The sequence below is a fragment of the Vulpes vulpes genome, chromosome 10 (genome assembly GCF_048418805.1).
Source record: "Vulpes vulpes isolate BD-2025 chromosome 10, VulVul3, whole genome shotgun sequence".
NCBI lineage: Eukaryota > Metazoa > Chordata > Mammalia > Carnivora > Canidae > Vulpes > Vulpes vulpes.
Window position 1 is genome coordinate 86,700,440 of NC_132789.1, and position 24,424 is coordinate 86,724,863.

The window sequence follows — 24,424 nt, forward strand, 5'->3', positions numbered from 1 at the left end:
AGATGTCTTGAAAAGTATTAGAAAATGATTTAAGACTTCCATCACCTCTGGGATTTATTCATAATATATAATATGTCAAGGAATATATGCAAACAAATGTCTGGAAATTCATGGATCTGGGTGTATTCTGTGTTGTTTTAGGAGATCCCATATCAGAGAATTTTTTTCCTTTGTTTTTCCTTTTGCTGATGGAAGAAGACGAAAATAACAGAGGCCTCTATTACTAAGGCACAGATCTGATGCCAGTGTTCATAAGACAAGCAATACATTTCCCTCTTCACACAACATATTATATGGGATTTGGTTTGTGCATAAATACTTTAAAGTACTACTCTGCTCTACTTTTAAAAATATATTCATGGTACCCTAACCTATGTGGAAATAAATCCTAAAATCAAGGCTATAGTCTGGGATAGTCCTAAAGCCAATGTATGTTAACTATGTAATTTTCATTTCTAAGTTACACTATTGTTATGGTTATTTCTTCTAAGGATATTAGATTATCCTGTGAGGTTAAAAGAAACCGAACTGCCTTTAAACTCAAATAAAGAGGTTTTAAATAAGAGAACATAGGGTATCCCGGGAATTCCCATTAACAGGAAGTAGAGGGATCCCTGGGTGGCTCAGCGGTTTAGTGCCTGCCTTTGGCCCAGGGCGCGATCCTGGAGTCCCAGGATCGAGTCCTGCATCGGGCTCCCGGCGTGGAGCCTGCTTCTCCCTCTGCCTCTCTATGTCTATCATGAATAAATAAATAAAATCTTTAACAACAACAACAAAAAAGGTAATTCGTTTCTCTAGGCTTTAAAAAAAAAAAAAAAAAACAGGCAGTAGAGCTGAACTTCAAAGGACACTGGAAACATGGCAGTTTCTTGAACAAGTTCTCATTCTTCCTTACTTTCTCTCGAGACCACACCATCTCTGCTTTACTCTTCAAATCTCCTGCTACAGCTGGACTCTCACTACTTGTTCATCAGCCTACATGCCAGCACTCGTCAGTTTATATGTCCCACCAAGCCCAAATCTAAGTGATTTTCAAGGTCCAGAAATCTTGGCTTTCAGCTCTGTCTTTAGTCTAAAAGTTCAAGAGAAACAACTTGATTATCACAGTATACAGGTCAAAAGCCCATTGGCTATGGCCAAATGGGGCAGGGTTATGTGGAAACAAGATCACAGGTGTCTATCCTTCATCTGGGAGGCAGTTCTCAGAGGGGCACGTAGGCGCGGGCTGGTTGTACTGCACACACCTTATGCTGCATTATCACCCCATTGTGTTAGGAGCAGATACTGTCCAAGCCAGGGTGTTCATCAGATGCCAGTTTATATTCCTATGTAGAATCCTGCCATGACCAGACACCCTGGCTCCAGCAGAAAGAAGAACCCTTTAGGATCATGAATAATACAACACAGTTACTTAGGACAAAACAGATCAATTGTATCAAAAAGATCTATCAGAAAGAACTTCTGGGTTAACGACACTTGAAGAGCACTGATCTTGAAAAGCAGAAAGAACAATGAAACTCCTCCATCTGCTTAACTGAAGTCCAGAGCAACCGTGATGGCTAATTTTATGTGTCAGCTACACTAGGTTACGGTCCTCGTTTATTCAAACATTAATTTATGTGTTGCGGTGTAGGTACAGTGTAGACGTGGTTAAATGTCATAATCAGTTGACTTTAAGTATGGGGAAATTATCCTAGATAATCTGAGTGGGCCTGATTCAGCTGAAGAGTCCTTTAGAGCAAAATAGAGGCTTCTCTGAAGAAAAACTCTTGCCTGTGGATAGCAGCGTCAGTGCATGTACCTAAGTTCTAGCCTGCCCTTTAGGGTGATCTGCTCTAAGGATTTCTGACCTGCCTAGCCAGCCTCCATAATCACAAACTCAATTATGGGCAATTAATCTCTTAATATACATCTCCTGCTGGTTCTGTGTCTTTGATTGAACCCTAAGTGAGATAGCAACTAAATAATCATCATAAAAATAAATAAATAAATAAATAAATAAATAAACAAACAAACAAACATCATAATAACCCTAAGCAGGTACTATTATGAGACTCAGGAATAGATGAGAAAACGGAGTACAAGAAAAAAAGAAACTGCCCAAGGGAACCCAGCTCCTAGGTGGTGAAGCTGGATTCTAATTCAGACGGAACCCATGTGTGAACCCATATATATTACTTTCTATTCTACAGCCTTTCTGAATGATTCTGCCAGTATGAACAGAGCCTAAACAACTAAAAAGGTATATTTAAAAGTTCACTTTTGGGATCACTGGGTGGCTCAGTGGTTGAGCATCTGCCTTCAGCTCAGAGCATGATCCTGGGGTCCCCGGATCAAGTCCCACATTGGGTTCCCTGCATGGAGCCTGCTTCTCCCTCTGCCTGTGTCTCTCATGAATAAATAAAATCTTAAAAAAATAATAAAATAAAAAATAAAAGTTCACTTTGGAGTACCCTAAAATGTTCCTCAAACTTGAGCACGGACAGTCCGAAAGTCAAATACAGGCTCAAGGGATATGAACTGATGTCTAAGACTCAAATCCAGGTAATCAGAGTCCTGAATGTCCTTGGATGGGCCTCCAAAAGTCTCTGGGTAAGGGACTCTCCAGAGGCTGTGGATTAGTGTAAGACTCCTTTGGAAAGTGTTGTTTGGAGCCTAAAATAAAGTTCGCAGAAATGGGTCATGGTTAACAAAACCTGAATATCCTAACATAAAAATGAGTTAAATTGAAAGAAGCAAAATTCTTATTGTTTATTTTCTTCTGATTTATCCACAACAATGCAGGGCCAGAGAAGATTTTTTTTTTTTTTAAAGATTTTATTTATTTAGTTATGAGAAACAGAGAGAAGAGAGAGACAGAGGCACAGGCAGATTTTTTTTTTTTTAAAAGATTTTATTTATTTAGTTATGAGAAACAGAGAGAAGAGAGAGACAGAGGCACAGGCAGAGAAGCAGGCTCCATGCAGGGAGCCTGACGTGGGACTCGATCCCGGGTCTCCAGGATCACGCCCTGGGCTGAAGGCGGTGCTAAACCGCTGAGCCACCCGGGCTGCCCCAGAGAAGATCTTTAACCCTGGTGAGAATGCAATCTTTTACTGAGCAATCTGGTTAGTACATATGAAAAATCTTAAAATATTTTTTTGATCCATTAATTTTGATCTATTAATTCCACTGCTAGGAATTTATCACAAGGAGTTAATCATTGATAGTCCATAAGAATGTAAGTTTAAGAATCTTATCACAGCATTGTTGATGATAGTAAGAAATTAGAAAGAACCAAAACATCTCACAATAGAAAATACCTACCTGATGGAATACCATTAAAAATATCCTAGAAAAATTTTTATAAACTATTGTTTTGGAACAAGCACTATGCACAGTATTATTACAATTATATATATATTTTTAAAAATCACATATGCACAGAAAATGACTGAACCATCAATTTACCAAGTTAGCATTCAGTGGTTGGATTATGAGTAATTTTTTCTTTTCTAAAATAAACTTTCTATAATAAAAACATATTACCTTGAGGTATAAGTTTTGATCATAATTTATAAGTTTAATGAAATGGGAAAAGTTCATGACAATGTTAAATAAAAATGATTTTAATCAGTGTATTCATGAGCCTCTGTGTTAAAATTATAGTGTCTGTCTGAAAATATACAAACTAGAAAAAAATATATCAAAATGTAATAGTGATTATGAGGTGAGATTATAGGTGATTTTTTCTTTTATATACTTATTTTTTTTCCAAATTTTCTATCATGAACCTATTCTGCTTTATAATCAGAACAAATGAATGCAGTTTCATTAGAAAAAAAAGCAATGGTGTTAAAGATTGGAATTCACCATATGGAAAAATTCTGAAGAGTACAGTTCAGCTCATAAGGATTTTTTTCTACTTGGAACGTTTCTTCAGAATCTGTAACCAAAGAGAAACTACAGGTAATAGCGAGGGATAAACTTCACGTCCTGCATCCCTAGTAACATCCCTGGACTGACTGCCTGGGTAAGGCAGTGTGCCAGGGACGATATTATCTACAGGGAACCCGTTTACTTTTGAGGGGATGTTTGTATTTTAGAAACACTCTGAACCATTCAGACAATCAGACAAACAACATCTTCTTTTTATTCTTTTATTTTCTTAATTTCCAAAGGGTACTTTCCAAAAGGACAGACACACACGAGTCCTTCTTGGACATGCCTGCTTTATTTTTGCTGCATTTAGTTAGAAGTGTTGCACAAAGGTAGGCAAACTCACTCTGCATCTTTGCAGAGCTCCTCTATGACTAGAAAAAGATCAAAAGTGACAAAAACTTGATTTATTACCCGATTTATTGTCTTGAGGAGAACGGCATCAAAAGGGAAGCCCCCAACCTTGAAATTATATTTTTTGAACCAGGACTGATTTCTGGTTTGAGAATGAATTTTGATCAACAGCAGTTAACCGTTAACAAGACAGGAGGTGACTGGGCTATGAGTGGTTGTTTAGCTATTCTGTGCACGCTAAGATCTACCAGGAATTAGTTTACTTTTGTGGTTTATAATCCTAATCAATGCTCTTGAAGAATGTGATATATATCGTGCCACTAAGGGAAAACATTTAAATTAAAAACTGAAGTCCAGCTGTATGAGGATATTTATTAGCCAGGATAAAACCATAACCTAGGAACAGACAGATCCACAGACATATATAAAGTTCACTCAGCTAAAGGCCATTTGTTATAGATGCTGTAGAACTATGTAAATAACTACTTCTAAATTATACTGCAGAAAAATAAAGAACTAATATAAATATAACTAACCCAAGGGAAAGAGAGAAATGAATTAGAATGAAAAATTTAACGGCTAGGCATTTCATATGCTCCTTGGAGTGCTGAGAAATGGGTGGCCACACATGCCCATCCTGAGAAAAAGTAATGAATACAGGACTAGCAGCTGTTCCAAAGTTAACTACCTGCTGTTAGTTTAATTTGAAACAACCTCAGAGAAGCCCCCATACTACGTACTAGGGCAGTGGTAGGCCAGCTGATAAAACTTTTCAATTACCCAACTGATAAACCATATAAATGCTTCATTTTCATTCTCATCACACTGGGGGTAAATGCTAAGCCCCAGTCACATTTCTTAAAACCCCAACAACATAATAAATATACACTCTCTGTAGAATGGCATAAAATGTTAATAATCCTTTCAGATCTCCCATTGCAAAAGGATTTTTTCCCCCATAAAACCTGCATACACTTTAATTCTTCACCTTGTTTATAACATTACAGATGCTACAACCAAAGTGATGCTTCTCTTATAGCTTAGAAAACATAATGGCACAAGGTAATTACACAAGCTATAGTTTATAGATGTACAGGAATCAAAACATATGGGCAGGGAAATGCTATAGAATTATAGTAGTTAAACTAAGCCCAGTAGAGCACGACATTTTAACAAACATATTTAGAAAGGAAAAGATCAAAAAGAAGTTAAGACTTTTGCTTCTAGCTAATCTATTTAAGCCATAATGTGATGATGGTAAAGTGTCAAACAAAAAAAATCCTCAACATCTCTGTAAACCAACAAAAGGGTACCAATGTACAGAACAAAGACTCTTTCAAATTCTTAGTAATAAAGTGGTTGCTGATTTTTTCAACATTAATTCTGAGTGTACTGACCTATATGCTACAAATATACTGCATGCTGAGTTTAAGTCTTTCCCTGTGTCGAGTGACATTTCAGACCATATTATGTGGAACAGGGATTGAGATGAGCCCAACTGAACCTGGAGTGATACCAAACCATCATGAAGCAATCTGAGATTAGGGAAGAAAAATAGAAATGCAAGGTATGTAAAATTTCAAAACTTGAGATAATTATGAACGAGAATAAGAGTTCAACAGAAACTTGAGAAAAAAAAACTACCTTAAACAAGGACACCTGGGTGGCTCAGTGGTTGAGCGTGATCCTGGGTCTGGGGATCGAGTCCCCACATCGGGTTCCCTGCATGGAGCCTGCTTCTCCCTCTGCCTGTGTCTCTGCCCCTCTCTCTCATGAATAAAATAAAATCTTAAAACAAAAAAATCCAAAGGCTTTCTTATACATGTATACACAGATATGAACATAAAGATATTTGATGTAGGGTGCCTTGGTGGCTCAACTGGTTAACCATCTGCCTCCAGCTCAGGTCCTGGGATGGAGCCCCATATTGGGCTCCTGGTTCTGTGGGGAGCCTGCTTGCCCCGCCCCTCCCCCTCGTTCATGCTTGTTCTCTCTCAAATAAATAAATAAAATCTTAAAAAAAAAAAGATGTTTATTGAAGCAGCACTCCTGCTATGCTACTGGTAAACAACCCAAATGCTATCCATAAAGGACTGGCTAAATAAGTAATAATATAATTACATAAGAAAATTTTATGTAGCAGTTCAAAAAAAAATGAGTGGGAAGTGACATGGTAAAACTTCCTAAAATATAAGTGAAAAGGGCAAGCTTTGCATAAATATATATATGAATATATACATATATATGTACTATAGGCACACACCTGTTTTTTCTAAATATAATTTGTATACATATGTATACATGTACATACATGCATAGAAAGTAGAGTAGGATAAATACTAAACCACTAGACTCATTTTTTATTTATATTTTTGGTTTGGGTTATTTTTTTTCAAAGATTTTATTTATTCATGAGAGATACAGAGAGAGGGAGAGGCAGAGACACAGGCAGAGGGAGAAGCAGGGTCCCTACAGGAGCCAAATGTGGGACTCAAACCCGGGTCTCCAGGATCACGCCCTGGGCGGAAGGCAGGCGCCAAACCGCTGAGCCACCCAAGCGTCCCTAGACTCATTTTTTAAAAAAAAGATTTACTTATTTACTTGAGAGACACAGAGAGAGAGAGACAGAGACAGAGGGGGAGAGACTGAGAGAGCGCATGCACAAGGGGCAGCACAGGGAGAGGGAAAAAGAATGTTAAGCAGACTCCTTACTGGGCTCAAGCCCAACTGGGACTCGATTCCACAGCCCTGAGATCATGACCTGCACCTAAATCAAGTGTCAGATACTCAACCAACTGTACCACTCAGGCAGTTCTGAACTATTAGACTCTTAATAATAATTGCCTATGGAATAAAGGCAGATACCACGTTTCTGTAGTACTAAAAAAATGTTTTCATGTATTACTTATATAACTCTTAAGTGACTAAAAGTGAGATAAAAATCCACAAATCAATAAATGAGGTTTCAAGTAAAGGAGCTATAGGAGGGCACCTGGATGGCTCAGTCACTTAAGTGGTTAAGCATCTGTCTTTGGTCTGGTCAAGATCCCGGGGTTCTGGGACTGATGTGGTATCAGGCTCCCTGCTCAGTGGGGAGTTTGCTTCTCCCTCTCCTTCTGCCACTCCTCTTGCTTGTTCATGTGCATGAGTTCTCTCTCTCTCTCTAATAAATAAAATCTAAAAATGTAAAAAAAAAAAAAAAAGGAGCTATAGGAGTTGGACTACGAGTAGAGGTAATATGGGAAACCATGGTTGCCATTTTTTTTCTGAACATCCTAATTTCCTTGTTATTTTCCTCTTTCAGAAATAACTGTAGAAAATTTCACTCAATTTTATGCTCATGTATTGTGAAAGCATATTTGTGCCATAGGATTCAAGGTCCCCTTGAAGGCCTTTTTAATTAATTATGGAAATTTTGAGGACTTTTTTAAAAGTATAGATAATACTGCAAAGCTCATTACTGAGCTTAAGGAATAAGCAATATAAATAGACTGGAAGCTCCTTGTGTACCTTTCCCTGATCCATTCCTTTGATAACCAATACCCTAAACTAACATTTCCAAGCATCTTTTGATACTTTTAGGAAAAAAATACATACATACTATACATATAAAAATACATACACATTTATATGCAGCCATAAGAAATACACAAGAGACAACATGCTGTTTGTGCTTTGCCTGTGATAAAGGAAGTCTGCAAACTTTATCATAAAGGCTCAGATAGTAAATATTTTCAGCTTTGAAGTCCATATGATTTCTGCTGTAGTCAACTCTGTTGTAATGCAAAAGCAGCCATACACAATATGTAAACAAATGGGCATGGCTAAGTTCCTGTAAAACTATTTATAAAAACAAGTGGCAGGCCAGATTTGGTCCATTTGCTGACCTCCACCTCATATAAATAGGATCATACTTTATCTACCTTTCTACAACTTACCTTTTATCTTCCAAAATTATGTTTCTAAGATTTACCTACATTGCCATATATAGCTGTAGTTCCCTTAATTCAAACACTGCTACTCCCAACATTCTTGTGCATGGTTCCTCTGGCACACGTGAAAGAATTTTCCCCAGGGCATGTTATAACTACTGGTTTGTAGGGTATGGGCATTTTCAGCTTCATCAGATATTGCTCAATTGCTCTCTAAATATGATATGCCAAATTTTCACATACATACCTGCTATCACTTTTTTGAGATTTCTGTGCCAACCTGATAGAAGTGAAATGGTATCTCATTATTGTGTCACAGGAACATCTTTTTTTATTTTTTTTTAAGATTTTATTTATTCATGAGAGACAGAGAGAGAGAGAGAGGGAGAGAAAGAGAGAGAGAGAAAATGAGAGGCTGAGGCACAGGCAGAAGGAGAAGCAGGCTCCATGCAGGAAACCTGACATGGGACTCGATCCAGGGTCTCCAGGATCATGCCCTGGGCTAAAGGCAGCGCTGAACCGCTGAGCCACCAAGGCTGCCCTCACTGGTACATCTTCTTAATATCAGCAAGGTAAATAAGGTTTTCAATAATTAGTTGGCTACTTAGGTTTCATATTTTTTGTGAGTTCCCTACCCATATTGACTGTCTTTTTTGTGCTGATGTGTAGTTTCTTATTCATGGACATATTTATTTTATTTATTGACATCAACCTTTGTTGCCTGTGTGCACTGCACCGCCATGACTTGTCTTGTCACATGCTTTTGGTGTCCTCACATACATAAGGTTTAAATTTTCACAAAGTTTAATTCACCAATCCTCTTCTTTGTGGTCTATACTTGTTGAGACTTAAGAACTCATTCTCTACCCTAAAGTCATAAAGATATTATTATATGTTTCTTCAAAATATTTCAGTTTCATTTTCGGAATTCTATGTATTTAGATTCTACCTCCTATGATAAAACAAATTCCATTTGAACTTTTATGAATACGGATTGTCAATTGTTCCATGACCATTTTTGGACACGTCCATCTTCCCCCCTCATCTGAATGCTGCCTCTAGAACTGTGTGTATCTGCCTTATGTCTGTTGTGGACTCTATTCTGTTCCCTTGCCCTGTTCTGTTTCCTGACAAAACACTGTCTTAATTATTCACAAGAGTCCACCTCCTTCTCTTGAACTTCAAAACTGTCTTGGTTATTCTTGTTCTTCCTTAAAAATTTCAGTCATTTTGCTGAGTTCAAACAATTTTTTGGTGATTTTTCCGAAATTTCATTGAATTTTATGAATAAGTATCAAAGGGGAATTATAACAGATGTTTTCAGAAGGCTTTAGGAAAACGAAGATTCAAGTGATAATTTTTGAGAAGCTTAAGGTTCTTGTTTCAATGCCGCCTTCTTTTTTTTTTTTCCTGCTGTAAATTATTTCCTTGTAGTAGGTTAAAACATTTAAGACAAAGTAGCTGGTTTTTTCAGCCCCCATAAGTCATTGGAATCTATTATTCAGAGCTGGTAGGGTGGTAAAAAGAGCTTCTAATTTCCCATTTTCCTGGCACTGGTTGCCACAGGGCTTAACTTTCTTTATTATCTTTATTTAGCTCCTACTCCCTTCTCAATTAGTTTCCCAAACTGTCATTTCATGGCACATTTTTCTATGTGTTATTAATAGCTATGTCTGGGAAAGGAAGTTAAAAATTCAAACAAATTTTTAAAATCCTGTATAGCAAATCTCCCATTTGGAGTTTTATAATGCACTTTAGTGTATCAAAGACTCTTAGTGGAATCATCACAAAGAAATGTGTCTAATTTTGCTTTAACTTACCATTTCACGAGCTTTTTGCGCACGAATATTTATTTCTTATATACTGATTAATATCCTACAGAAGAATGTTCCATGGGACATCAATTTGGTAAATGGTATATTTAAACTAACAAGCCAAAGGCAAGAAGAATTCAGATATTTCTGACTTCAACAGAGGTCAATCAGCAATAAGCAAATTTTTTAATGCCAACTCTCAAAACCAACTAACCAAAAAGTACCCAGCAAATCTCTTACAGATGCTTACACGGTATTTTTTGGCTTGAGGTCTTCAAGTTGACTTACACCTGATAAAAACTCTAACTTGACAAGAGTTATGCTTTCCTTCTTTCAGCACTGAAATGAAAGGTAGACATCCCAGATTTATTCACTTCTCACAGGGAAAGCTATAGGAGTGTTTAGCTTTAGAAAAACACAAACAAAAGAAATGCATCTCTTATCCTTACTGAGCACTGAGCCCATCATTCTTGCTGCTGAGTGAGTGGCCTGAGGAGAACCAACAAACATACAAAAATTAAGTGACTTTTGTTTATATTCTCTTCTTTCTGCTCTGTTGACGCAGCAGGTATTAAATCTGCCTGATGCACTACAGGCCTGGTGGGGTAGCCCTGCTTGGCTGAGAAGGGCAGGAGAACAGGTCACTGCCAATCTCAGCAGACACTGTATACAGAAAACAATGGCCTTTCCTGCAAAAACGTTTCTCCTTTCTTATTAGGGCATTACTCCTTGCTACACTTGTAACAAACATAGTCAATAACAGTTAAAGGCCAACTTCTGAGAGATTCCTCCCAAATTGCAAAGGAAAAACACTGGCATTTCCTTTATCTCTTTGAACTATAATTGGCATTTATTCAATAAACATTTATGAAGTGCTTATCACGAACCAGGCACTATACCAACTGCTGAGGTTCCGAAGACTAATAGCACAGGCCTTGAGAATCTGACAGTATAAATTAGAGGTCAAAGAAAATACTTTCTGAATACCCTCAAGAGTACCACAAGCCTTGCCTGAAGTAGAATGAGGATGACCTGGAACCTGACTTTAGAATAAACAGGCTCTCTGAGATTGGGAGTGAAAATCCCTAACAACAAGGCACTCTATGCTCCATGCCGTTGAAGACTTTCTTGTGTTCTATGGTACCTTGAGCCTAGATTAGGGCCTCTCAACACTTATTAGCTACTGAATGAGCAAGGGGCAGGAACCATCTAGAGTAATAATTTAGCAATGTATGAATCTTTTTATTCTCAGCACTAGCCTATGTAGCTTTTCCTTGACAATGCTCCCTTACAGAGTAACCGATTCCATCTTTGACCAGCTAGTCAGGCACTTCCTCCTCACATTGTGCAGAAATGCAACCCCCTCAGCTTCCACCCACAGGTGCACACTCTGCCCTCCAGGACTCTAGGGAACACAGAACATTTCTTTCCATTGCTATTTACTTCGCACATTTCAAGTCTGTAGAGAAGTTGAGGGAACAGCACAATCAATGCCCATATGCTTTTCATCTACTCACCAATTAATATTTTCCTATATTTGCGGTTTTACCTCTTTTTTTCTTCATGAATCATTTGAGAATTATTTTGCAAACATAAGACTACATCACTTCTAACACTTTTGTGTATTATCTCTTAAGAATAAGAACGTTCTCCCACATGACATGACAGCATTCCTATTTATATACCTAAAAAAAGTTTCAGTAACAAAATATTATCTAAAATAAAATTCATATTTAAATTTTCCTACTTATCCCCAAAGTGCATTTTTTTTAAAATCTGGATTTTAAAATTCCAGATTAAACAAAAATTCAGTCTTTTTTAATCTAAAAAATTTTTAAGACTTTGTATTTTTATTACATTATCTGTTTTTGCCAAGACTTCTATGTGTATTATACTTGATGGAGGCACATACCGTCGGGATGTCTCACTAGTGATGACATATAACTTGACCACCTGATTAAGACTGAGATCACCGGGGCACTTGGGAGGCTCAGTGGGTTAAGTGTCCGCCATCAGCTGAGGTCATGATCCAAGTCCTGGGATGGAGCCCTGCTTCAGACTCCCTGCCAAGCAGGGAGCTTGCTTCTTTCTCTCCCTGTATCACTTCCCCTGCCTATGCTTTCTCTCTCTCTCTCAAATAAAAAATAATAAAACATTTTAAAAAAAAGAATGAGATCACCAGATCTATTCACTGAAAAATTACATTTCCCCTTTTGTAATTAAAAACTCAAAGGGGTACCTGGGTGGCTCAGTGGTTGAGTGTCTGCCCTTGGCTCACGTCGTGATCCTGGGGTCCCAGGATCAAGTCTAACATCAGGCTCTCCACAGGGAGCCTGCTTCTCTCTCTGCCTGTCTCTGCCTCTGTGTGTATGTGTGTCTCATGAAAAAATAAAATCTTTAAGAAAAAAACAAAACAAAACTGGGGCTCCTGGGTGGCCCAGTCTGTTAAGTGTCTGCCTTCCACTCAGGTCATGATCTCAGGGTTCTGAGACCGAGCTCCACATCAATCTGCTTAAGACTCTCTCTCCCTTTCCCCATTTCTCCCCACTGCTCTCTCTCTCTCTCTCTCTCTCTCAAATAAATCGGTAAATCTTATAATTAACTAATTAAAAAATATAAACTTAAAAATACTTAAGCCAGTGTGAATATTTGTCCCTCCAATAACTTTTTTGCCCAACTTTTTGTAGCCACTGATGATCCTTGCCTGAATCAACTATTATACTAAGAATTATAAAATGATGATTTTCTGATTCTATGAGCTCTTCTGCACGGATTTTTAAAAATCCAATGCATTAGAATTTATTATCACTTTAAAATTTTTTTGATATTCAAATTGTCCCAAATTTGGCCAGTAGATGGTTTTTGATACTGCCTCCTAGGCCTTTTTGACATGAACCATTAGTAAGCATTTCCTATCTTTCTGTCACACCATGAGCCCAGCCTCACCTATATACTATCCTCTCCCCAGACCCTGAATTAGCCATTTCTCCAAGGATCTCTGGTTTCTGGTGGTGGACACTAGCCTTTAGGAGGAACAAGTCTGCTAGTGTCTTCTACATACCAGCCCTTCAAGTGCTCAAAGCCAGTTACTTCTGTCCCATATACCTCCCCAAACCTCTACACCTAGGCTAAATTCACCAAACTCCTTACACAAGTCTTGCTGTAACTTAACTTTGATTTCTAAACTACTCTTCTCTTTCATATTCCTTGTCCCAACTCGGTGCGGTCTTATATTCCAGTGGTTCCCAACCTAGCTATACATCAAAATCACTAAAGGACTTCTTTACTATAGAGATTCCCAGGATCAACTCACTCCAAAGTTACTAAATAAGAATCTCTGGGGTGAAGCATGGGACTCTGTTTTTAAGTTCCTCAAGTGATATCAATATAGCCAGTCCACTGCATACTTCAATTTTTCAAGACCTTGTGAATCCCAAATTGGATACATTATCAAGAAAAGAAAACCATAGCTGGGGGCATCACAATGCCAGATTTCAGGTTGTACTACAAAGCTGTGGTCATCAAGACAGTGTGGTACTGGCACAAAAACAGACACATAGATCAATGGAACAGAATAGAGAACCCAGAAGTGGACCCTGAAATGTATGGTCATCTAATATTCGATAAAGGAGGAAAGACTATCCATTGGAAGAAAGACAGTCTCTTCAATAAATGGTGTTGGGAAAATTGGACATCCACATGCAGAAGAATGAAACTGGACCACTCTCTTTCACCATACACAAAGATAAACTCAAAATGGATGAGAGATCTAAATGTGAGACAAGAGTCCATCAAAATCATAGAAGAGAACACAGGCAACACCCTTTTTGAACTCGGCCACAGTAACTTCTTGCAAGATACATCCACAAAGGCAAAAGAAACAAAAGCAAAAATGAACTATTGGGACTTCATCAAGATAAGAAGCTTTTGCACAGCAAAGGATACAGTCAACAAAATTAAAAGACAACCTACAGAATGGGAGAAGATATTTGCAAATGACGTATCAGATAAAGGGCTAGTTTCCAAGATCTATAAAGAACTTCTTAAACTCAACAGCAAAGAAACAAACAATCCAATCATGAAATGGGCAAAAGACATGAAGAGAAATCTCACAGAGGAAGACATGGACATGGCCAACATGCACATGAGAAAATGCTCTGCATCACTTGCCATCAGGGAAATACAAATTAAAACCACAATGAGATACCACCTCACACCAGTGAGGATGGGGAAAATGAACAAGGCAGGAAACCACAAATGTTGGAGAGGATGTGGAGAAAGGGGAACCCTCTTGTACTGTTGGTGGGAATGTGAACTGGTGCAGCCACTCTGGAAAACTGTGTGGAGGTTCCTCAAAGAGTTAAAAATAGACCTGCCCTAAGACCCAGCAAATGCACTGTTGGGGATTTACCCCAAAGATTCAGATGCAATGAAACGTCGGGACACCTGCACCCCGATGTTTCTATCAGCAATGGCCACAATAGCCAAACTGTGGAAGGAGCCTCGGTGTCCATCGAAAGATGAATGGATAAAGAAGATGTGGTTTATGTATACAATGGAGTATTACTCAGCAATTAGAAACGACAAATACCCACCATTTGCTTCAACGTGGATGGAACTGGAGGTAGTATTATGCTGAGTGAAATAAGTCAATCGGAGAAGGACAAACAGTGTATGTTCTCATTCATTTGGGGAATATAAATAATAGTGAAAAGGAATATAAAGGAAGGGAGAAGAAATGTTGGGAAATATCAGGAAGGGAGACAGAACATAAAGACTCCTAACTCGGGGAAACGAACTAGGGGTGGTGGAAGGGGGGAGGAGGGCGGGTGTTGGAGGGGAATGGGTGATGGGCATTGAGGTGGACACTTGACGGGATGAGCACTGGGTGTTTTTCTATATGTTGGTAAATTGAACACCAATAAAAATTAATTAAAAAAAAAAGAAGTATGGTCTAGAGCTATGACTTTTCTTGGACATTCTATTTCTTTTAGTATAAATTGTTGCCGACATTTTTCTGGAAGGTGGAGACAATGGCATAAAATTTCTGACTTATGACAAATTTATGAAGAACTAAATCCTCAACACTTTTCCAAACATATTGTTAAGTTACAACTCCCTTATCTCCTTATGTGCCATTGGTCTTTCAGGCCTAAGTGTAAGGACTTACATTTATTCCAATTAAAACTTATATTGCTTGATTTATCAAACCTTCAGGGTCTTATGGATCCCGATTTTATCACACAAAGTGTTTTTTACCATTCCAACTTTATGCCATTCACAGTTAAACATGCTATCAAACTCTTCTTACATTGCCTTTTTAAAAAATTATTAAAACAAATCTTATAGACTTTTCTTATAGAATTTTCTACAGTGGTGGTGGTGGTGACATAACTGTATGTATTCACAAACACTCACAGAAGCATACATCAAGAAGAATGAATTTTAACGTAGGTGAATTATACCTTAAAAAAGATCAGCCTTACATTCCAAATAACCCACTGTATTTTTCTTCTAGATTAGGTCTCACTAACATATTTTGATTGACAATCTCTGCAAAATGGAGGAATAACTAATGGAGTTTTCATAGACTTTGTATTTTTATTCAGTTGATGTCAATGTATTCTAGGTTTGATGCTTTGAAAAAGCATCAGGGTTTGGTTTACCAGGCCAGTCAACCCAGTCGATGCATTATTACCATTTTATCAGTTACCACAAGACAAAATGCAAAGAAGTGATGGGCTGTGAAATAAGGTTAAAATAATATTAAAGGAATTACAATTCTTCATAGAACTAGGCTAAAAAAAAAAAAAATCAAAACTCAAACACAGGCCTGTCACTCTTGCATAGGAGTAGAAGTTAGAACATTTCCACCTGTAAGTTTGACAAGGATTTTAAAAAATACTCTTCAGTGCTGGTGAAGGTCTTGTGAAATACGTGCTCAGACAGTGTAAGTGAGGGGCTTAAGTGAAATAGCCTTCCTGCCTTAGATAGATAGAATCTATCTAACAAGAACTTAAAGAATTAAACTTAAAGAATACATATGTACTGAGAAAAACTAGAAAGATTACACCAAACTTTAAGCAGGAACCAGCCATCTCCAGCTAATGGAAGATAGACTGTTTTGTTTTTTAATGTTTTATATTAAAAAATGTTTAAAAAATTTCTACAGTGAGCCCATGTTAGTTTTATAATTAGGAAAAAAGAAATACATATTTATAAAAAAGATCAAAGAAAGGGGAAGAAAACAAACCACAAAGAAAGTAAATATGGAAAAAATAATTTTTTTTGGTAAAGATTTACCTGTCACTGATAGGAATTCTCAAGAAAAATATGCCTTTCAGGTAGTCAATAATTTCATAAAGAATTTTTGTTCAGAAAATGAACAATTTTCCTTTGTGAAGCTTATGTGAATGCCACAGAAGATTCAAATATACAGTAACTCTGTAAGGGATACTTGAACTGCCTCCAAATTTTTTCCAAATGAGAAGTGTTATACCGAATTATTAAAAACTATAAACTCATACCTTGAAGAACGGTGCTCTGGTTTATTTCGTTCGTTGCGATCTGTAAAGAAGGAAGACAGTTACATGTCAAAATTCTCTTCAGAAGCCCTGGAAAAGAAGTTCTTAAATACCAGCTGCCATACTATAGATTTCACAAAGGACTGTTCAAAGGTTGCTGTGTCTTACCCTGTATGAGGCTCTTTATCAGAGTTGAAAGGATTTGTCTGACATAAGAGGTAAAAGGATACAAAGCTAGGCAGGCATGTAAAGTTTTTAAGGTTTGTTAAAATCATCTACTTGGAAAGTGTATCATTACACATATTATTTCATTTTCAAAGATCTTTGCTGTTTTAAACACTTTATTAAACCCAAACAAATTTAGCTAAGGAAAGAAAGTAAGGAAACTGAAAAGCCACAGATTACTCAGCTCAAAAAAATTATTCCATGAATCATGGTTGGCAAAAGCTTCCAACAGGATAGGGAGGGGGAGAAAAATGAGCAGTCAGCTACAGCAGCATCTGCAAACACCCTAAGACCTCATCCTTAACTCTCTATTGCTGAGAACTTTTCAAAAGTTGGATTTCAACGTTCCACTGATAATTAGGCCTAATGTGCTATATAGAGGGCGGTGGTTCTTGACCAGGAGCAATCCGCCTCCCAAGCCCCAAGAGACACTTGACAATGCCTGAAGACACTTTTAATTGTCACAACTGGGGAAGAAGGAACTACTGGTACCTAGTAGGTAAAGAGACCAGTGATGCATAAAATGTCCTACAATGCACTCTACAACAAAGAATTATGTCACCCAAAGTGTCAATAGCGCTGACATTGAGAAACTTTGCTATAGGGTAAGAGATAGGGCTGCTTGAAGTTTTCCCAGGTGCCTCTTTGGGCTGCTGTAAAATGCTGTTAATCAACCAGAAGACTATTATATATATGAGAAAGAACTACAAAATCCACAGGTCATCTTTTTTTGACTCCAAGTAACAATTTTTTTCAGTACATGCTTAAGAATAAACAAAGTGAAAGTCTCAGTTATGGAAAAACTAACAACAGAAATCAATGTGTAAGCCAAAATAAAATCCTATGCAATAGCTTTTTAAAAATCCTGTGCAATCTTATTAAAATATAGTTTTCTAAAGTATCTTCTGAATGAATACTAACGATATAGAATTTAATGGCAAAACAAAGATTGGACAAGAATTCTTTATTTCCCCCCTTAATTTTATTGCTCCTGGAGTAGCAAAAAGATACTAAAAATATACTATAAAACTTCTGGAGAGAGGTATGGAAGAAGTATAGGATTTACACAGTTAAATGTATTTATCAGTTCTTTCTGAATAGGTTCATAATGAAAAAGAAATGTTTCTTTAAACCAGGGAGTTAGTACACAGGAAGTATGTTCTCTGAGAGACTAACTAGTAGGAAGATTCACAATAAAACATATTTGTTTAGATAAAATGCTCTCCAAAATGCACAATATTACTATGCTTTTGGTTCGTGTTTCTCTACATAGTGACTTAGTATTACTGCCACTTTTAAAACTTTTGTTTTAATTTAACTTAGTTTTACAGTCCCTCAAATAAAAACATCATGGTTTTTCACTTGTGGAGCACTAAAACTTTCAAAGTCTAGCAATAGAGCACACATTTAATCATTTTTTTGAATCGTTCCTCTTCAGCTTTAGGCTGCTAGTTTTATTTCCAAAAGTAAAATACCTCAAAGCAGAGCTGAAAACTGGACGCAGATCAGCTATCTTCAGTATTAACAAAGCAACAATTCTTACCTGTGGCTAACGATGAGCTAAAAATCTGCCCAGGATGCCATTTGACGTGGCTGTGATCTTAGTTTCGTAGAGTTTATTTAGGCATGTAATAGCGAATTCCCCCGCAAATCTGTCTAGTGGTACAACACACGGGAGGAGGGGAGAAACAGAGTCACAACGCACGTAAACAAGACTCAGCATCTGAGGGCTTCCCTCCAGGGCCTGTTCTGATTGGCAGATGTGCTATGACCAATCTGCACAGCTGGAATGTGTCCACTCGGGAAGCAAATGGCTCATAGCTCTCCTTCATTCTTGGTTAAAACAGGAAATTCTACAGTTGTTTTATACTTTGTGCTCTAAGGAGATATAAATGCCTCCCCACAGTACTTCTCTAATGAACGAGCTGATAATCTGCTGGAAGACATTTTAAACATTCCCTCCCAAATTCTCGGTGTTATATTCCTATGTAAATATACATACACAACGATTATAACATGTCACTCCTAAGACCCATATATTTGATGATTTGAGGGTAAGGGGTAAATTATCCATTGCTTGCAATATCCCCTGTCCCCCAGCTTGTGACAATGGAAAACAAATTAAAACACATGTTCTTGTCTTATTTTTTTTTCTCAGAGCATACAAAGAACTGGATTTCACATTTTGCCCTAAGCCATCTTTTAGCTTAAATACATATATGTTTAGTATGTGTCTGTTGTGTGTGTCTACAAAAATTTTTACATGCTTATTTTAAGCTAAGAAATCTCCATGACAGCCAAGACAATTGTGCAATTGTCAAGAAATAACATTAGTGGCGATGCTGAAGTTTTGGCAAATTAATAAATGGTTATTATTTTGGTCCAAAATCTAAGACTGAACAAAACAAAGCACCGAGGGCAGATTTGGGATCTGGATCTCGCCAACAATAATAAAACATTTGGATAAAAGTCCCTTAAGAAAAATGAGAACATAGCCATAGCAAATATGGAAATTTCATCTTGACTATAGTGCCTTAAGCATATGGATTTTATTTGTTTCAAATCAAATACTCTTTGGCCTATATCCCCCCAATTTTTTTCAGAGTTTCTAATTTTTAAGTAACTAGGAGAAAATATATTTGCAAGGCTTCTTGAGCTTTTGCATACTTAAGAATCATAGAAATAACTTACTATACCAAAGTCTCACCATTTATATGAAAAAAAAGGGGTTATTAAAAATAAGAATGTTCTAACCCTAAAATTTAGTTGCCAAATGCTGCACATTTGTTGTAGATAATGCACTAACCCCAGGGGCCCACCGGGCTGTGTTATGATTTAGGTCAAAGATCAGGAGTACACTCTTAACATGAAGGTCAGCATGGCTGTAGAGCTACGTAAAAGTCTGTTGGGTTTATTTTGTTTTTTAAGATCTTATTTATTTATTCATGAGAGACACACAGAGAGAGAGAGAGAGGCAAAGACACAGGCAGAGGGAGAAGCAGGCTCCCTGTGAGGAGTCTGATGCAGGACTTGATCCCAGGACCCTGGGTTCACGCCTGGAGCCTAAGGCAGACGCTCAAACCACTGAGCCACCCAGGCATCCCAAGTCTGTTGATTTTGTAGGCATATGTCTGTCTGTCTGTCTCTTTCTCTCTCTCTCTCTTTCTCTCTCTCTCTCTCTCTCTCTCACACACACACACACACACACACACTGGAGTGGGAGAGAGAAAGAGAAAACCTGCTTGCATTCCCTGTTCTTACTCATCCATGTCTCCTGTTAATAAAGCTAATTGAGGAAATGGAAGAAAACCCCACAGGCAGAACAAAAGCAACATGAGGCAGAACTGGTGCCAAGGGTGCTGTTGGCTATGTGAGTACAAATGTTATTGGGAGATGTAAAGGAGGCAATGGGGGAACCCACGGCCCCTCAAGGAGACTGAGATCAGGAGAGCGATAGGAAGCTCTCACGGGCTGGTGACTCTGTAGGAGAATTCCAGTTCACCCAAATCTTCCTGCCATGACAACTTCTGATTCTAAGTAATCTGGACAGGCATGAATCCAATGTTTATGTACATAGGTGATATTCCACTTAGGTAGAAATGGGCCTCTGTTCTGGCAGGGACGGCATACTAGGAATGGCTGGGCAGAGTCTACTGATGTGTGACCATTCAGGGTGATTCTGAATCTAATAATACGACAAAACACTTTGAAATGAAGATGACAAGAATGCAAATATCATCTTTTGCTTTGATTAAAACTATGAAGAATGGCCAACTTAGAACTTATTAGAATCCATGGTAAGACATTCAGGCTTTGAGGATTTGGCTTTGATCACTTAACTAGACAGAAAATCAAACCCTATTGCATAGGGAACTTAGACTACTAACTCAAGTTGGCAGTGGAAAGTCCTAAATCGTTCTTTGAAATTAGTGGGAAGACTCAAGTCTACGTGAATGAATACACACAGCCACACTCAGAGCAGGAAGTGGTATAATGGAACCTGCCTTGTACCTCACACTGGAGTATTAAAATGAGTATTTAAAGTATTTAAAATGAGTATCTTTAAAGTTAGTATTATCTATGAAGGGATTCTGTACTATATTCCCAAGTCAAATTTCAGCTTGGGAGTATATACTCTATGTTATGTTTAAAAAATGGACCAATCCTATATAAATGCTTTGTATCATTCAGTACTAATTAAAGGATCCACACATTCTAAAAAAGAACTCCCTGCAACAATATCATTACCTCTTTACTTATAAGCAGAATAAATAATATATCCTTCCATTAGAAGAAGGAAGATATTCAAGATCATGAATCTTAGTTTGATGACTCTTTGAAAGATTGGGAAAGGAGTTCCACTCAAATAATCCTATGGATAGAATTGTACATATATGAGATTGGAGTTTAGTAGTCTTTATATAAGGTTCTTTTATTTAGGCAAAGAAAACTGAAAATTTATGTCTACTTGAAAAGAAGCTAGGTTCATCCTACAAAGTTACTGATGTTAATGCTTATTTACCACCTCCTTCTAGCTCCATGTCACTACTGTCACCACTCTTAAGTATGTCTTCAAATTGATTTCTAGTCATTTTTGAGACTCCCACAGTAAATAGTTTAAAATAAATAAATTGAAGTATTTTAAAAGATTGTATTTGAGAGAGAGGTAGTATGTATGCATGCACAAGTGTACGTAAGCACAAGCAAGGCTCTATCACCAGCCTGAGATCATGACCTAAACTGAAATCAAGAGTTAGATGCCTAACTGACTGAGCCATCCGGGTGCCCCAGTATATTGCTCTTTTAAATGATAGGCTTTCAGGGACACCTGGGTGGCTCAGTGGTTGAGCATCTACCTTCAGCTCAGGATGTGATCCCGGGGTCCTGGGATCAAATCCGACATCAGGCTCCCTGCAGGGAGCCCACTTCTACCTCTATGTCTCTGCCTCTGTGTCTCTTCTGAATAAACAAAATCTTGAAAAAAAATTTTTTTAAATGATAGGCTTTCAATAAATATATATTTGCTGTTGTCGAACTTAAGAAAGTTACTCCTAAACACCAAGAAATTAAAGACAATCTCTGTGAGTTACCACTGCAGGAGGCGTATTACAGAGTTTACATGATTGCTACCCACGCTTCTATGGGTAAGTGGAGAAGTTTAGTCTACAGCATTGTCAATACTGACACCTGTCATTAGTTCTAATTATCAAATGCCTAAACTCATTAAAATGCAGCACCCTAATCACACAGGGAGGGAGAAACTAGAGATGGAGGGAAGTTTTTTTTATAAGAGAGTTATATTTCAACAGAGTAGATTGCCTCTGGAGTCTTTTCTACTTCCCATGCCTACTGTGTTTTCCTGTATTTTATGTTTTCATCAGCACTTGTCAGGACTGTTGCGTCTTGACTGGATTTTCTGGTTCTAGTCTCTTTTCTTCCAGTTCTGCCTTCTTGCTGGCCAAATTCATACCTCAGAAAATTACAAACCTTAAGAGTCTGAAGAGAGATAATGACATTCCATGAGATAATGACAGTGACATCCTCAGCACTTTGCCTATGCAAAGTAAGCACTCAATAAATGTCATCAGCTGCCATCTTGCTAAAAGGCCAGCTATTTACTAGTGGTAGTGACTGGTCCTGCCTGTGGTGATTGCACAAGTTACTTGGTCTCTCTAAATCTTGGTTTTTCTCAGTACACAAGAGGAAAGAATGCTATCCTGAGAGATTTTGTGAGGATAAATTAATGAAAGGGTATAAAGAACTTAGCTTCACACCCGGAACATAAACTCGATGACCCTGTTACAACTCCTCCTTACCATCTTTAGTGCCTGGCTCAAACACACCACCTTCCTCATGAAACTGTCTCTGACTCCTTTTTCTTTTCTGCATCCTTGTATTCAGTTTCCTATTGCTGCTGTAACAAAATATCATGAACATAGGGGCTTATAACAAAAATTGACTATTTTATAGTTCTGGGGGCCAGTAGTCAAAGTAGGTCTCTTTAGGCTAGAAGTCAAGGTATTTGCAGGGCCACATTCCTTCTGGGAGCTCAAAGTAAGAAGCTGTTTCCTTGCCTTTTCTACCTTCTCAAGGTCACTAGCATTCCTTGGGTGGTGGCCCCTTCCTCCAACCATGTGGCATCTTTACTTCTTTCTCTCACTCTGACTTCCTCTTCTGCTTCTCTTTTCCACTTAAAGGGCCTTTAGGATTATACTGGGCCCACCAGGATTATCCAAAATTATCTGCTTGTGTCAAGGTCTGTTGATTAGCAACTTTAATTCCTCTCCACTATGCAATATAACATCTTCTCAGGTTCCAGGCTTTAAGACGTGGACATCTTTGAGGGGGCAACATTATTCTGCCTACCACATCCTATCTGAATTCTCATATCATCTATATCACTCACATGACACTTAGCATATGTGTCTTATTATTTAAAGTTTTAGGTATGTGTCTATCGCCTTATCTAATCAGTGTGTCTGATAAAGGCAGGACTCTTTTTTTTTTTTTTCAAGATTTTATTTATTTATTCATGAGAGCTATACACAGAGAGAGGCAGAGACACAGGCAGAGGGAGAAGCAGGCTGCCTTAGGGGAGCCTGATGTGGGACTCAATCTCAGGACCCCAGGGTCACGCCCTGAGCCAAAGGCAGACACTCAACCACTGAGCCACCCAGGCGCGCCCCCACCTTCTTTTTAAAGGAAGCTCTATGCCCAATGCAGGGGCTTGAACTCATGACCCCAAGATTAAGAGTAGCATGCTATACCAACTGAGCCAGCCAGCCACCCTGGCAGGACTTTATCTTAACTCTGCTTCACAGTCAGCCTTCTGTAAACATCTGTTGATAATGGTAATATCCAATGCCCTTTCGTTCCCCTTTCTGCCTTTCTGCCTTGTCATTTAGGCTGGAGTCGGTTCAATGATTATCTTTACTGGTGAAAAAGTTGTCCTAAGAATGCCCATACATATTTTTACTTTTTATAAACACAGTAGTGATTCAAGAGTCACCTCTGCCCTAGAATGACCCACATTTGGTCTATTCTTGTCTCAAAGTAGTTCTCACCAAACCAAACCATACATCGGAGGAAAAAACCAAAGCACAAGTGAATCCCAGGAAGAATCACCTATTTGGCAACAGACGCTGCTTCCAAAATAATTTTTCTTTAATAATTTTTCTTTAACCACCTTAAAGAATCATTTTGATGACTGAGTTCAACTTGCTATTGAATCCGGCTTAAAGAATCATTTTGATGACTGAGTTCAACTCGCTATTGAATCCGGCTTTTTATGTTAGTAGTTTCAGAGATGAAAAATCAGAGCCACCATCTACATCGCCCCTCTTCCCCACAGGGTGCATCTGATAAAATTCAGGAAGACGGACAGTTTTACCAGTGCCTCTCAAGTCCTGCAGCAGAAATGGAAACAGGCTGAGGAACAGCCTTGGTGTTCCTTCCTCAGGCTCCCTAATGATTCTCTTAATAATTACTTTCAGGCCTTTTTGTTGTTGTTCTTGTTACAAAATAACACTTTTTAAGCAAGTGAGATTCCTGATTCAAGGAGGGATAAAAAGACCTTTCAGTTAAATTTAAATCTCTAATCCCCCAACTACCAAATTAAAAATATTATACCCATATTCAAAATATTAGGTCATTCCTA

At 37.9% G+C, this 24,424-nt stretch overlaps 1 protein-coding gene across 7 annotated transcripts in view; it reads right to left on the reverse strand.

The window, feature by feature from the left end:
* SH3D19 (SH3 domain containing 19) overlaps positions 1-24,424 on the reverse strand; it is a 171,171-nt gene that overhangs the window by 70,483 nt on the left and 76,264 nt on the right. For 4 of the 7 annotated variants that reach the window (XM_072724820.1, XM_072724818.1, XM_072724821.1 and 1 more), the window contains exon 2: positions 16,546-16,585. In XM_072724820.1, coding sequence (XP_072580921.1) covers positions 16,546-16,585 — 40 coding nt within the window. Of the gene's footprint in view, positions 1-16,545; positions 16,586-18,310; positions 18,608-24,424 lie in introns of those variants that run through there. The other 3 variants (XM_072724822.1, XM_026016584.2, XM_026016583.2) reach the window with 3 other exon arrangements.